Genomic DNA, 12143 nt, shown 5'->3' with positions numbered 1-12143 from the left:
AAGTTGATAAGTAGAATATGGACTTTTTACTTGAAGAGAACTTTGCTACAGTTCTGTTCAAACACTAAACTATAAACACTCGCTCTGAACATGACGAATGCAAATGTCTAACAAAAGGTTCTGTGTTTCTGTACCGCTTTGCCAAATGGGTGGAGTGATAATACCATTTAATGCAGGCTGTATTCTCTACTCATTACACTTTATTGTTGATAACACTGTGATCACCTGCGTCATTGTGGGTTTGTCAGCCACAGTATGCATTGTGTGCATGTATTTCTTCAGTGGGACTTTGTATCTGAGACATGATTCATTTCTTTATTGCCCTCTTAAAGAAAGTACCTTTACAGGCTGGATTCACCTCTTGTCTGTTTTCATATCCCTGATAATAGAAAAAAAGGGAACAGTATTGCAGTGCTGTTATTCAGCCTCTTTAAACATTCATATTGCTTTTTCTCCATGATAACAGGTTTATGGCCTTCCTGAAGACTTGGAGGGATCAGGATATGACCTGGAGAGTTCTGGTTCAGGGGATTGGTCAGAAGAAGGTAATGTTGAGTACCAAAAAGTGATTAGGTTCAGACACTGATACCAGTATCAGACATTCCTCTGATACAGCCAAAAATATGTAATTTTTTGGCCCCAAAGCAGGGCCCTACTACTTCCCTGTAGTGTCCTGTACAGCTGTTTGCAACTTAAACTGACTTCAGCGTATCCTGACTTCAGCGTATAATTATGGAGTAAATATTGATGGCACAATGTAATGGATACAGAATAATGAAACCCAATCACTACACAATTTTGTCTGCCACTGGGCACGTGGTCACCTGGGAAAAGGAAAGGTAACTGGCGATCGTTTTGTCCTGTGTTGTTGCTGTCTGCGACTCTGAAGGAAAAGGAAAGTATGTGACTTCAAGCATGTCAGCGAACTTTATTGATGTGTGTTCTTTATCAGTTATGACTGTCCAACTAGATATGGCAGCCAGTCTGGTTTCATATTTGGTCTTGTTACGAAAGGTTCAATCAGAGCCAGGCCATACACCGATCATATCACATCCATACAGGGTTAGGGATATTAAGCTGTCAATAAATAAATAAGAAGAAATAAGAAATGTCTGTAATCTGCTCTGTGATTGACGACATTGTTGCCTGGTTCAGTTTCATCCATGACGCTGTCTCTGTCGCTGCCCACCTCTGAATATGTTTCTCTTTTCTGCATCTCACCAGGTGAAATTAAAAACATCACGGTCGACTCCAGCAGCAAAGATGTCAGAATATTTGCTGTAAATGCCGGAGGTGGAACCCAGAATACTGCCCATGTACGGCACATGACTTCTTTTCCACAATCTCACTATTTCTTCGCCTTATAATGTGGATGACAGAGCAGGAAATAAAGTTTTGCAACTGTTCGTTCTTTCGTCTTCAGGGTTCTTCAGACCGGACCTTTGACAACTCACACTGGTCTCCAAAAGACAGCGGATTTGTCGTTATGGCAAACAGTAAGGGTTTCTTGGAGAGAAAGGAAATCCTTGCAGGTGCTTTGCAGTATAATGGTACACTAAATTTAAGAGAGCGATTCACTATAAATTTGTATCCTAACTGTCAGTTGTTTTATTGTTTACAGGTGTTATTGCAGGAGGAGTCGCAGGAGTGATATTCGCAGCTGGACTGGCAGGATTATTAATCTACAAATGGCAGAAGAAATCTGATGAAGGATACGTTCTGGGTCAGCAGAGGGCTTCAGACGAAGATTATTACAGACACAACAGGGATGAAGTTATTGTCATTTAGCTGTCCACACGTTTTAAAATCAATGTTTTCTCATTTCTGTACCATGGGAAATACTGTATTTTTGGGGGGGTGGTAAGGGCATCATGGGGAACGACAGTAATTATCTATCAATGCAAACATCTCTGCTGTCCTTCATTGATAACTTATTTATATTTATGATTAAAAAACTATTCCGTTTCTTCCGTATCTTTTACAGAGCCTACTTTGTTTGGCTTATGCCTGTTTAGATCGCCTCTCTGGGTAGTGTGAGCATACAGAAAATGCTTTATAGCCCTTTTAATGGTGGACAAATAAATAAATGATGGCTGAATACCATTTAGCTACCTCCGTTTCAGGGCACTGATATTGTGCATGCTTTGAATAGAACAGAGATAATTAATGTTATTAGTCACACCTTTGCATTTCCTACTGTGGCTAGTCAGAGTGTCTGCTGTGAAAAGACCTCTTGACTTTTCCCTTCTGTTCCACACAGGTGTAACGGGGCCTTTCAAAGATTCATGCATGACTAATGACCTCAATTTTTTGTTGTACCAAAATGATTTGATTCTGTATGTTAAGTAGGGAAACCTTAGTGTTATACCCTATTACAGTTGGCTAAATAATCCATAATAAATGAATAAAGAAATGAAAATGATGAGGTAATGATCAGCTGTTGCAGTGTAGCATGTTTTATGGTCTAGATATGTGCAATGAAATATTTTTGTACTTTGTAATTGTTTATAAACGAGCTTTATCACAATTTTAACTGAGGATATCATGTACATGCTATTTGCATGCTGTAATATACTACTTACCTGTTTCTGTCATTCTTGATGCATGTATGTTTTTATTAGTCATTAATTAGATACAATGTTATTTGGTCAAATATACCATTAACACCATATAAAGTGAAATAATAAAAATCAGTATATCAGTATACTTGAGTACAAAAAGTAAAAGTAAATTATACATATATTTACATGTATGTACTGTATATACTGCATACCACAGGTCGACCATTGATCAGATCCGAGGTCCGGCATTTTTGTCATTATCAGAATCAGTGTTTTGTTTTGTTTTTTAAATCTGATTGCTGAAAAAGAGAATTGGTGTAAAAATGTACTTGTTTGGCTCTGATACAGCATGTAATCTGCAAAGTAACTATTAACCACTGTGACGAATAAATGTAGCAGAGTATAAAGTACAGTATGTGCCTTCAAAATGTAGAGTGCAAGTGTAAAGTAGCAGAAAATGGAAATACTTATGTAAAGTACATGTACCTCAAAATTGTACTTGAGTAAATACACTTAGTTTACATCCCATCACTGCTTCAGACTTTGTTTTAAAAGCTAAACTCATTTATTTACTGGAGAAGTTTCATCTAGCTTGCTTCAACCGGAGTCGAAGCCTATTGGTCGTAATTATAATTTCTTCACGGCTATTGGCTCAACTCCCTGTCAGTCAAAGTGAAGCCTCCGGGCCCCGCCTCTTCCGGCCCGTCAGAGCGTTTGTTTTTATCCGCGGTGTCACGCAGGTAGTCAGGGAAGTGGTGGGCGTTCCTCCGTGTCCGATCGCTGTCTGTTGATGCCGAGAAGATCTTTCTCCTCCACAACCAGCTCTCCCGATGTTTCTTCCTACGCTTGTAGAGGACATGCATCACTTTAAACCCAGTCGAGACAGATTGTACACCACCAGGTGTTGTGGATGTTGCCATGTCCGGACGGGGACCATCATCCTGGGAACATGGTACATGGTACGTAAAATGGTTGATTGCTGCTAGCAGGCTAACGTTAGCTAGCATCGCTTTCTGGTGTGTGTAGGTCGATTAAGTACAAAGTTATGTAAAGAATGTCAACTTGGCATGTGTTAGCAGTTCCTGTGAATTTAGTGATTCTGATTATAGTGAGCTATCCCCGTGTTAGCTAGGTGTTTTGGCTATTTTAAAATAACCGTTAGCTCTTCATGCTGAGAGCGCTAGCGTTAGCCTGCTTTCACGTCAGGTTTTGACTAGCCAAATGTTTTGGTCGGTACAACTCGCCCAACCTTGAAAATGCGGTTAGAAAAACTCCGAAGACGACCACAGGCAACATGTGACTGCGAGTTACCAGCACCTGTGTGTTATCCAAAGCTTCAACATGTGTGACATTTTGACTTAGCGTTTGGTAAAAGTTAGCCCATTAGCGCAAGCTAGGCGACATTCCTCGGCGTAGCGGTTGTCAAATTATAACAAGCTCGACTATAAAGGCATCCACAGTTAGTAACATTTGATAAATGGAGCCTACTTCCAGCTAAATCTTACTTTTGCAGTAAACGGTCACTTAGATTGTCGTTATAGTTTAAATAAAGGAGCTGTTTTCCACAGGAGCGGTGAAGTAGCTAATGGTTGCTAACGGTAGCTGTCGTTGCCCTCTGTGCATTTCGGTCAGGCAGTTAGTCTACTTTCAGCTGGAGTCGGCATCAGTTCCCGGTTTTGGTTTCATCACAAAATCCTTTTAGTTTTGCTGACGGGATGCAATATTTTTAATAAAAGGAACACGGCTCACGTGTTTTATGTTAAAAATATTGCATCCCGTCAGCAAAAGTAATTATATTTATATATAGGACCCTCAACCCAAATCTGGTGGAGGCTGCCAACCATTAAAGTGAATAACTCAAAAACAACATTTAGCCTATTGAAATAATAATAATGATTAAAAAGCTCCATTGTAAATGCAGCCAGTGGAGTCCCTGGAGAGCCCCGTGGGGAAATCACTGAACATTTTCATCTTACCTTTTGAATATTTATTATTGCCATTGTGTTGGTTTTTATGGTTAAAGCCTCTTGAAGCAGCAATCAGGAAAAGTGACCAGTTGCAGGAAAGACACTTTCTAAAACTTGAAGTATGGATGCCTGATATGGATTTTTTTTTTATGACAATAAATTTTTTTCTCCCCTTAATTTTAGAAATAAGTTCCTAACTTCAACCGCTGTACTTCTTCTTCTTTTTCTTCTCTGTGTATATTGCAAGCTGCACATGTTAAGTCGATGAACGCAATTTGGCTTCATATTATTGCCTCCATTTATCAGCCATAATTCCACTGATAGGATTTATAGCGGTTAATATAAGTTTCATGCATCACTTCCTTTTTAGACCTGTTGGGTTGGTGTTAAGACAGCTGCAAAGAAAACAGTGCTGCAGAGCAATCAAAGAATACACCACGTGTGTGTATCACTCTGTACTCATTGTATTTACAACGTGTCGGTCTTTAACAATGCTTTGAGGACTGAAACATTGTAAATGAAGCGAGTACCAGTGATGAGCAGTGGGATACTGCAGGACACTTTGTTTGCTTCCCAGTCAAGAGTTTTTGATCCTACGCACCTGTCACAAGGACTTCATGTTGTGCAAGAAAGTTTTTGAAATTGAGACCTAGAGAGCTTATTTTAGTGTTTTAATTATGGTTCATGATGGTCAGGCAGATGAGGCTGCTTCCTCCTAGGTCTAGTCTGCCCATACTCGTTTAGGGTTGTACAGGTGAAACATGCTGAAACCCATTTAACTACCAGTTAAACTCTTATTATTATGTTCGTTTCACTGAAACCATCAGGATTGAATTTCTCCGGAAAATGTTATCTTATGCTTTTCCAGCTCCCCCCTCCTCGAAGTTGTCAGAACACATAAATAGTTTAACACAAGTGGACTGCCCACAACACAAGACATTTCTGCACTTAAGGCTGTCCTACATCGACAGACATGCTTTGCAGGAGTTTCAGTTTTGTGCTCTTGTAAGTTGGATGAATGTTAGATAAGAAGTTGTCGTTTGTGTTAAACCTGACATCGATTTTTTTGTTTCATTTAGTGCACTTCTGGTCCAGTTTGTTTTAGTTTTTCTCAATGAAAAAGCAGTCTCACTCATCGTCAACTTAAAATTCATACTTTTTCCAACATTGCCAACCATTTTTTATAGCACGTAATAAGTCAGATTTTCCGCTCTTCCAGATAACCATCAGTTTCAGTTCATGTCAGTATGTGAAATTTCTTTTTTTTACATTTGCTTGCTTGTCTTGTGAAATTTATAGTTCAACGACACTGTATCTTGTGAATGTAATCTCTCAGAGGCCAACTGTTCGTGCTTGAAAGGATCCTCCTCACGACGGCATCGCCACATGACAATGAAGTAACCTTGACAAAAACGGGAGAAGAATTGTTCACTGTGATCATGCATGTCTCGTGGATGACCCAGCTGTTTGATTTTTCCCAACAAAATTGATATGAACTGAAACCAAAGGCTACCTTTGAGGGAGGAATTCAATCTAAAACACATTCAGAAAATATTACTCATGTAAAGGATACAAAAGTAATGTGGTAAGACATGAGAAAGTACTGCTAGGATCTATTTCAAAAACCTTTCTTCGTCTCCCTCCTCTCCTCAGGTCGTCAACCTGTTGATGGGCATCCTGCTGACTGTGGCTGTGACCCACCCAGAGAACGTCCCCACTATTGACTTGCAGTATGAGGTCATCGACCATTACTTTGCCTCAGACAGGATGTCTGGTAAGCGGTCAAATCTCCATAAGAACTGCTGTAAGGGCTAACAAAGTCATTATAAAAACAAGCGTTCACACATCAAACACCATCTGTTATGGTGGGCCCTTTGAATCCCCTGTGAAGCATCGCTGAATATTCGCTGCATTGGATTTAGTGTAAAGCTGCTTTTTCCTGAGCCCATGTGTTGTATTCTGTATGCCGAGGTTGAACATGTGATTCATCTTCCACAGGGAGCACAACTCCCCACAGACTGCAAAACAAAACAGCTCATGAGGACAACAGAGCACTGCTGTGTTGAGAGAAAATGTTGTCATTGGTGTAGTGTCACTGGTGTCGTTGCTTTGTTTATCCTCAAGGATTCATGTTGGTCCAGGCTGTTTGTGTTTATGTGTGCCAGGGCAGGGCTGCCAGGACCATCAGAGAGCCTTTTATTTCTCGCTGGCGGTCGTTTTGTTGGTTGGCTTGGTGAAGGCCTCTTCATTTTTCCGAAACAGTGACTCAGCGGGAGATGAGGGGAAACAACCATGGTGGGTTGACCTTCCCACAGCAGGCTCATGCCAGCACACAGCAGGGGCAGTGGAGGTTGTCCACAGCCCGCAGAGGCCATGTTGGCATATTAGTGCAGCTCATCAGGCGGCACCCATTTTATTCAGGCCACGGTTAAAAATTATTTTAACTGTTGAAAAGAACATGTGAGAACGTAACCTAATATTTTTATATGCGTGTTGTAATTATAAGTGTTAAATTTCCAGTGAAGTTTGTTGTTTCAGTGCAACGCAGTACAAAATGTTAAATATTCTCTGGTTGCAGGTTTTTCAGATCTCCAATTTTCTGCTCGTCTTTATCTTTTGTGATAGTAAAGAAAATATCTTTGAGTTTTGAGCTATTTGAAGGGTCACATTTGGCTTAAGAAAACTAATTGTAATAAAATGCACAATTTGCTGGCATTTAGTACAGTAAACATCACTTATAAGGGAAAATAATTAGGGGATTAAATGTTAAGAGTCTTCAAGCTCACTTATTTTGGACACGTCATATAAAATAGCAAATACTTTGACACATCTGGCCCTGCCCAATCATAAACCTTTAATTAAATACGGGTAAAACAAAAAACTGACATAAATCCAAAGAAAGTGACCCATTTAGATCTGACAAAGATCCACAAGGATAAGTTTCGCACACATTAAAAAGACAAACATACAGGACCCTTTTCGTATTTTCGTTGTTGTACAAGAGCAATGGCTACTGAATAACAAAAAAAAAACATCTCTGGACCGCATTGCTGCGGTAGCTCTCACACAAGCATCTTCTCCCCAGTGCAACAGGCTGAACAGTTTGAGGAAGCGAGAGTCTGAGTGATGGAGGGAAAAGAGGATATGAAATGCAGACCTTTTAATTACCCCAGACCGAGTTTCACTGTATCGTTACCAATGCTACTCAGCTGAGAGGGAGAGGCTTAATGCTCCCCAGAGCTGGCCTTTTAAAATTGAGTGAGCTGGGAAGAGAGAAGCCCTGGAGACAGTTCACTTATACTGTATGCAAATCACTGCTGCTTCAAAGAGAACAGGCAAATATACACTCACTGATATATACATCAGGACTAAAGCTGGACTAGAATGTTAATAAATCTTTCCCTGCGTTTGTTTAATTTATTTATTCTCACTTTGTCTTAATACAGAGAACGCCTGTGTTGGATTTGCCATCTCTCTGCTGATGCTCACTATCAGTGCCATGATGGTGTATGGAGCCATTACCGTAAGTGTGCACAGAGGAGACGTCACCTGTTTTAAAATTCTCTTTTGACAGCATACAATTTATTTGACACGCTGTGCCGGCTTCTTATGCAAATATGTAATCCTGTAAATGCTTTCAAGTTGTGTCATAATTTCTCCACAGTCGAGAGGTAAGGAAGACGCAACAGAAAATACCTAGACAGTGGGAGTGTAGCTCTCGATGCTATGTTCTCACTGCCTGTCATTTTTATCTCACAGGCCTTTCTGATTGCATCAGGACTGACAGGTTTGATAGCCTTCTGACGTGGCCCTGCATTGAGCTGCTAGTTAGGATGATTGCACAGTTAAAGTATGACACACAGTTAGTGCAAAAGTTATGCTTTAGCTGTGCAAGCACACTCTCCCAAAACTGTAGTAGATACCCTACGTCCAATACAGTGTGGCAGCCCCGTTAGCGCTTTAGTTTCCCAGAGGACTACCCTACATCATCATCATACACCAAAGATATGTAGTACTTAGCAACAGAATGTAGGACTGGAGATCGAAGTGGATATTTTTGTCAGGGTCAGAGTATACCGTGCTTCACAGATTCTCGTTAAGTGACTCAGTCAAAGGACCATTTTGCTGATTTTCAACCTTCTCTGTGTATTTGTTACAGTCAGACATGTTTGTGTTTGCAATTACAATGTCAGCACTCCCTGTCTCTGTAGGCAGGCTCTTGTCATTTATCCCAAACCACATCTGATGATGCAGCCACAGCCTGTGTAGTCTGACTCGCCCTATGTTCACTGCTGGTATAAGCCTGCCATCGCCCGACTTTTTCAGTCAGCATTCTCCTCATCCCTCTGCTGTATGCGTGCTTAAGTTTTCTACTTAATGGCACCAACAACCTCCAACCAAACCACCTACATGCTGAAAATGGCACATTACCCCAACTCCAACCTGGTTGCAAACTGCTCAAACCTAATCAAATTACTTGTTGTTGACTTTCATTTTGTGTGAATTTAGGAATTTTAATGCTCGCAGTCGTCTTCCCACATGCAAAACTCAAGATTGTGATTGATTAGAAGAAATACAAACAAGCCAGTAGGTCCCCCCCTTCCCAACCCTCATGAAGCAGAAAAATCCAGGAAAATTCTAGTCAGACATTTAAAACCAAGAAAACCAAGGTTAGAATTTTAAACTACCCCTATAAAACCAAAAAAACAGTGTTTTGTTTCTGTTTGCTGCTCAGGCTGTGAATGCATCCTCATCTGTTGAGTTTGTAGAGATCAACAGAAACGTGTGTGGAGAAGAGGTTGAAAAGAGGCAACATGTTCCTTTTACACAATGGTTTCAGATAGAAGATCTCTCTTCTTGATGATTGTTCTTAACATGATTTGACCTGTGTTCCTCAGCATCGTGACGGCTGGCTCATCCCATTCTTCTGCTACCAGCTGTTTGACTTTGCTCTGAGCTGCCTGGTGGCCATCAGCTCTCTCACCTACCTACCAAGGATCAAGGACTACCTGGACCAGCTGGTCAGTGCCAATAGACCCACCAATAGTCCACAGTCTGACCAACAGAGGATCCTGACAGCACACTCACCGTTTTCATTTTTACCAAATACAACCAAAAAAACCACACAGCTATTCTGAGCTTAAAGTCAATCTTATATTCGCAAACATTAACGATGTATTGCCCCACAAGAGGACACTGTTGACATTTAGAATATGATTCCACGTTCATAGAAACTGAACTGAAAAATCAATTCAGCTGCATGAAATTATTTTGAGATTACTTTTCAACGTAAGTTGAATACGTTTTCAAAAAGGTTTTATTTTTATTTTCTGCTCTTTACGTCCTCAGCCCGACTTCCCATACAAGGACAACCTCCTCTCTATGGACTCCAGCTGCCTGCTGCTCTTTGTGCTCGTCTTCTTTGCCTTCCTCATCATCCTCAAGGTGAAATTATTGGTTATTCACAGTTAAATCTGGTTGCTTTAAAAAAAAAAATATCTAAAAATAAATCTAATATGGTATGATAGGGATTTTTTTCCTGTCTGTGGGTTTAGTAAAGAGGTGACTCCATTCCAAACACAATCTCAACTTTGCTTTCCAGGCCTATTTGATCAACTGTGTGTGGAACTGCTACAAGTACATCAACAACAGGAACATGCCAGAGATCGCCGTCTACCCTGCCTTTGAGACCCCTCCTCAGGTATGCAAGCTGCCTGAGATATACACTATGTCTTCATTCAGAAAAACACACTGGGCACTAATATGTAATGCTGAAGTTAAACCAGAAGGTGGCATCTCATCCACACGAGGTCAGTCAAAAAAAAAGAAGCGAGAAGGTATCTGTTCATAGGATTTTACCTTGTCGGGAAGAAAACATTCATTCTTGCTACATTTACAAGTAATTATAATGCACAATTTAAGACTCATTATCTCCAGCTTTAACAGACTTTCACCAAAAAATTCATGCATCAAAAAGTTGTTTTCTTGATCCAGGAGCACATGCTTTACAAATGTTTACACCAAACGAGTGCTCTCATGGTAAAACTGATGATTATTTTCGTTATAGATTAATCTGCAAATTATTTTCTCAATAAATTGATGAATTGTTTGGTGTATAAAATTATGGAAAATGTCACACAGTTCCCCAAAGACCAAGTTGACATGTTTAAAAATTGCCTGTGAAATTATGATGAGGATTACTATTTTTTAAAACTATTTTCTAATATTCTGCAGACCAGTGAACCCAGAAATGAATCATCAGGTTAATCGATAATGAAAACTCAGTAGAGCGCCTACCTTCGCCATTTTTTTTTCATCAAGAGCCATGCATTATTCCCATTTTGAAAAACAGCTCACAATTTTAAAGTGAAGAAAAGAAATGCCTGGATTCGTGCCTTTATCCAGATCTGCACCAAAAGTTAATGGGGTCTGTTCTGGGCCAAAACACATCCTCCATCCAAGTTTTGTGGCAATCCATTCAGTAGTTTTTGTTTAATCTTTCTACAAACAAACAACTGGACACGGGTGTAAACATAAACCTCTTTGGCGGCGGTAACAGTGGTTAGTTGCAGCACTCTCTCTTATGATCTGCATTTTTTCAGAAACATCACTGTTTTATATGAAATGTCTGTTTTTCTGTACGTTGACGCTTTGTTTTTTCCTTTCTTCTTCAGTACATCCTGCCCACTTACGAGATGGCGATGAAGATGCCAGAGAAGGAGCCACCTCCCCCTTACATGCCCGCTTAAACACCAGCCCTGTTGCCAAAACACATGCACATGCACACACACCACCATATGCATTCCTACCTTCCCTCACTAACCCTTTCTGAACACCACTATGCCCTTATCCTCCCTCCTACTCTCCCTCTCTGACCTACTGTGTATATGTAAGGCCACTGAAAATGTTTTGTTCAACCCTTCCCTCTGTGTTTCTGTAGAGCATCCTGGAGGTGTGAGAGGAGAAAGGTGGGAAAGACTGAAATCTGAATGAATGAATGTGATGTTTGAATTGCAACAGAAACTACCAGCCCCCCTCTCTGGCCTTTTTTATGTCTTAGTAAAAGGGATACATGTGAAAATTAAATTGCTTGAAATGCTATCATCAATCCAGCACCATCCTATCTATAGATTGATATATGAAGTGTAAAAAAAGCTATTATGACAATCCACTTATTATTATAGCTCTTATTGTTGAATTGTGTTACTTTTCCCCTCCTGATTATTAAGATCTAGACTATTCCAGCTCAGTCTTGATGGAGTCTGTAGCACTTTTTGTCTGTTATTTATTTAGCTTCGCTGTGGTTCAGTTCACCACCACCCCTGACATTTCCATCACTTGCCGCTGCTCTTATTTGTTGGCAAAGCTAGTGAATAGTTTTCCAGACAGCAGAGGGCACTGATGATGGATCATTTTCTCTGCTTCTTTCTCACCTGACATCTGGAGCAAACAGCTAGTCTTGTGATCATTAGTAGTTGCATGCTTATCAACAACCCCCCCCCCCTTGTTACTTTAATGGTAATATGATTTTATCCTAGTGGAAAAACATTTGACTTCAATAAAAGTTTCAGAACATTTATTTCATCTTGACTCTTTTGTTCATATTCTACGGAAG

At 40.2% G+C, this 12143-nt stretch overlaps 2 protein-coding genes across 2 annotated transcripts in view; both read left to right on the top strand.

Annotated features, from left to right (window-relative positions):
• Positions 1–12143, top strand: part of zpax1 (zona pellucida protein AX 1) — a 91587-nt gene that overhangs the window by 56298 nt on the left and 23146 nt on the right. The window lies entirely within an intron of this gene.
• laptm4a (lysosomal protein transmembrane 4 alpha) lies at positions 3304–12107 on the top strand. Its single transcript, XM_073492984.1, has 7 exons — positions 3304–3520; positions 6182–6302; positions 7975–8051; positions 9427–9549; positions 9878–9973; positions 10131–10229; positions 11203–12107. Exons 1-7 carry the CDS (start codon positions 3392–3394, stop codon positions 11275–11277), a joined length of 720 nt encoding a protein of 239 aa, XP_073349085.1. The 5' UTR covers positions 3304–3391; the 3' UTR covers positions 11278–12107.

The sequence above is a fragment of the Pagrus major genome, chromosome 22 (genome assembly GCF_040436345.1).
Source record: "Pagrus major chromosome 22, Pma_NU_1.0".
In the NCBI taxonomy this organism is placed as follows: Eukaryota; Metazoa; Chordata; class Actinopteri; order Spariformes; family Sparidae; genus Pagrus; species Pagrus major.
This window is presented reverse-complemented; position numbering and strand designations above follow the sequence as displayed.

What these genes read in the sequence shown, in the direction of transcription:
- laptm4a (XM_073492984.1), top strand. Translation starts at nt 3,392, where the DNA reads ATGTTTCTTCCTACGCTTGTAGAGGACATGCATCACTTTAAACCCAGT. An exon ending in TGCCTCAGACAGGATGTCTG is followed by an intron (nt 6,303 to 7,974) that starts GTAAGCGGTCAA and finishes GTCTTAATACAG; the next exon opens with AGAACGCCTGTGTTGGATTT. An exon ending in CCTTTGAGACCCCTCCTCAG is followed by an intron (nt 10,230 to 11,202) that starts GTATGCAAGCTG and finishes TTTCTTCTTCAG; the next exon opens with TACATCCTGCCCACTTACGA.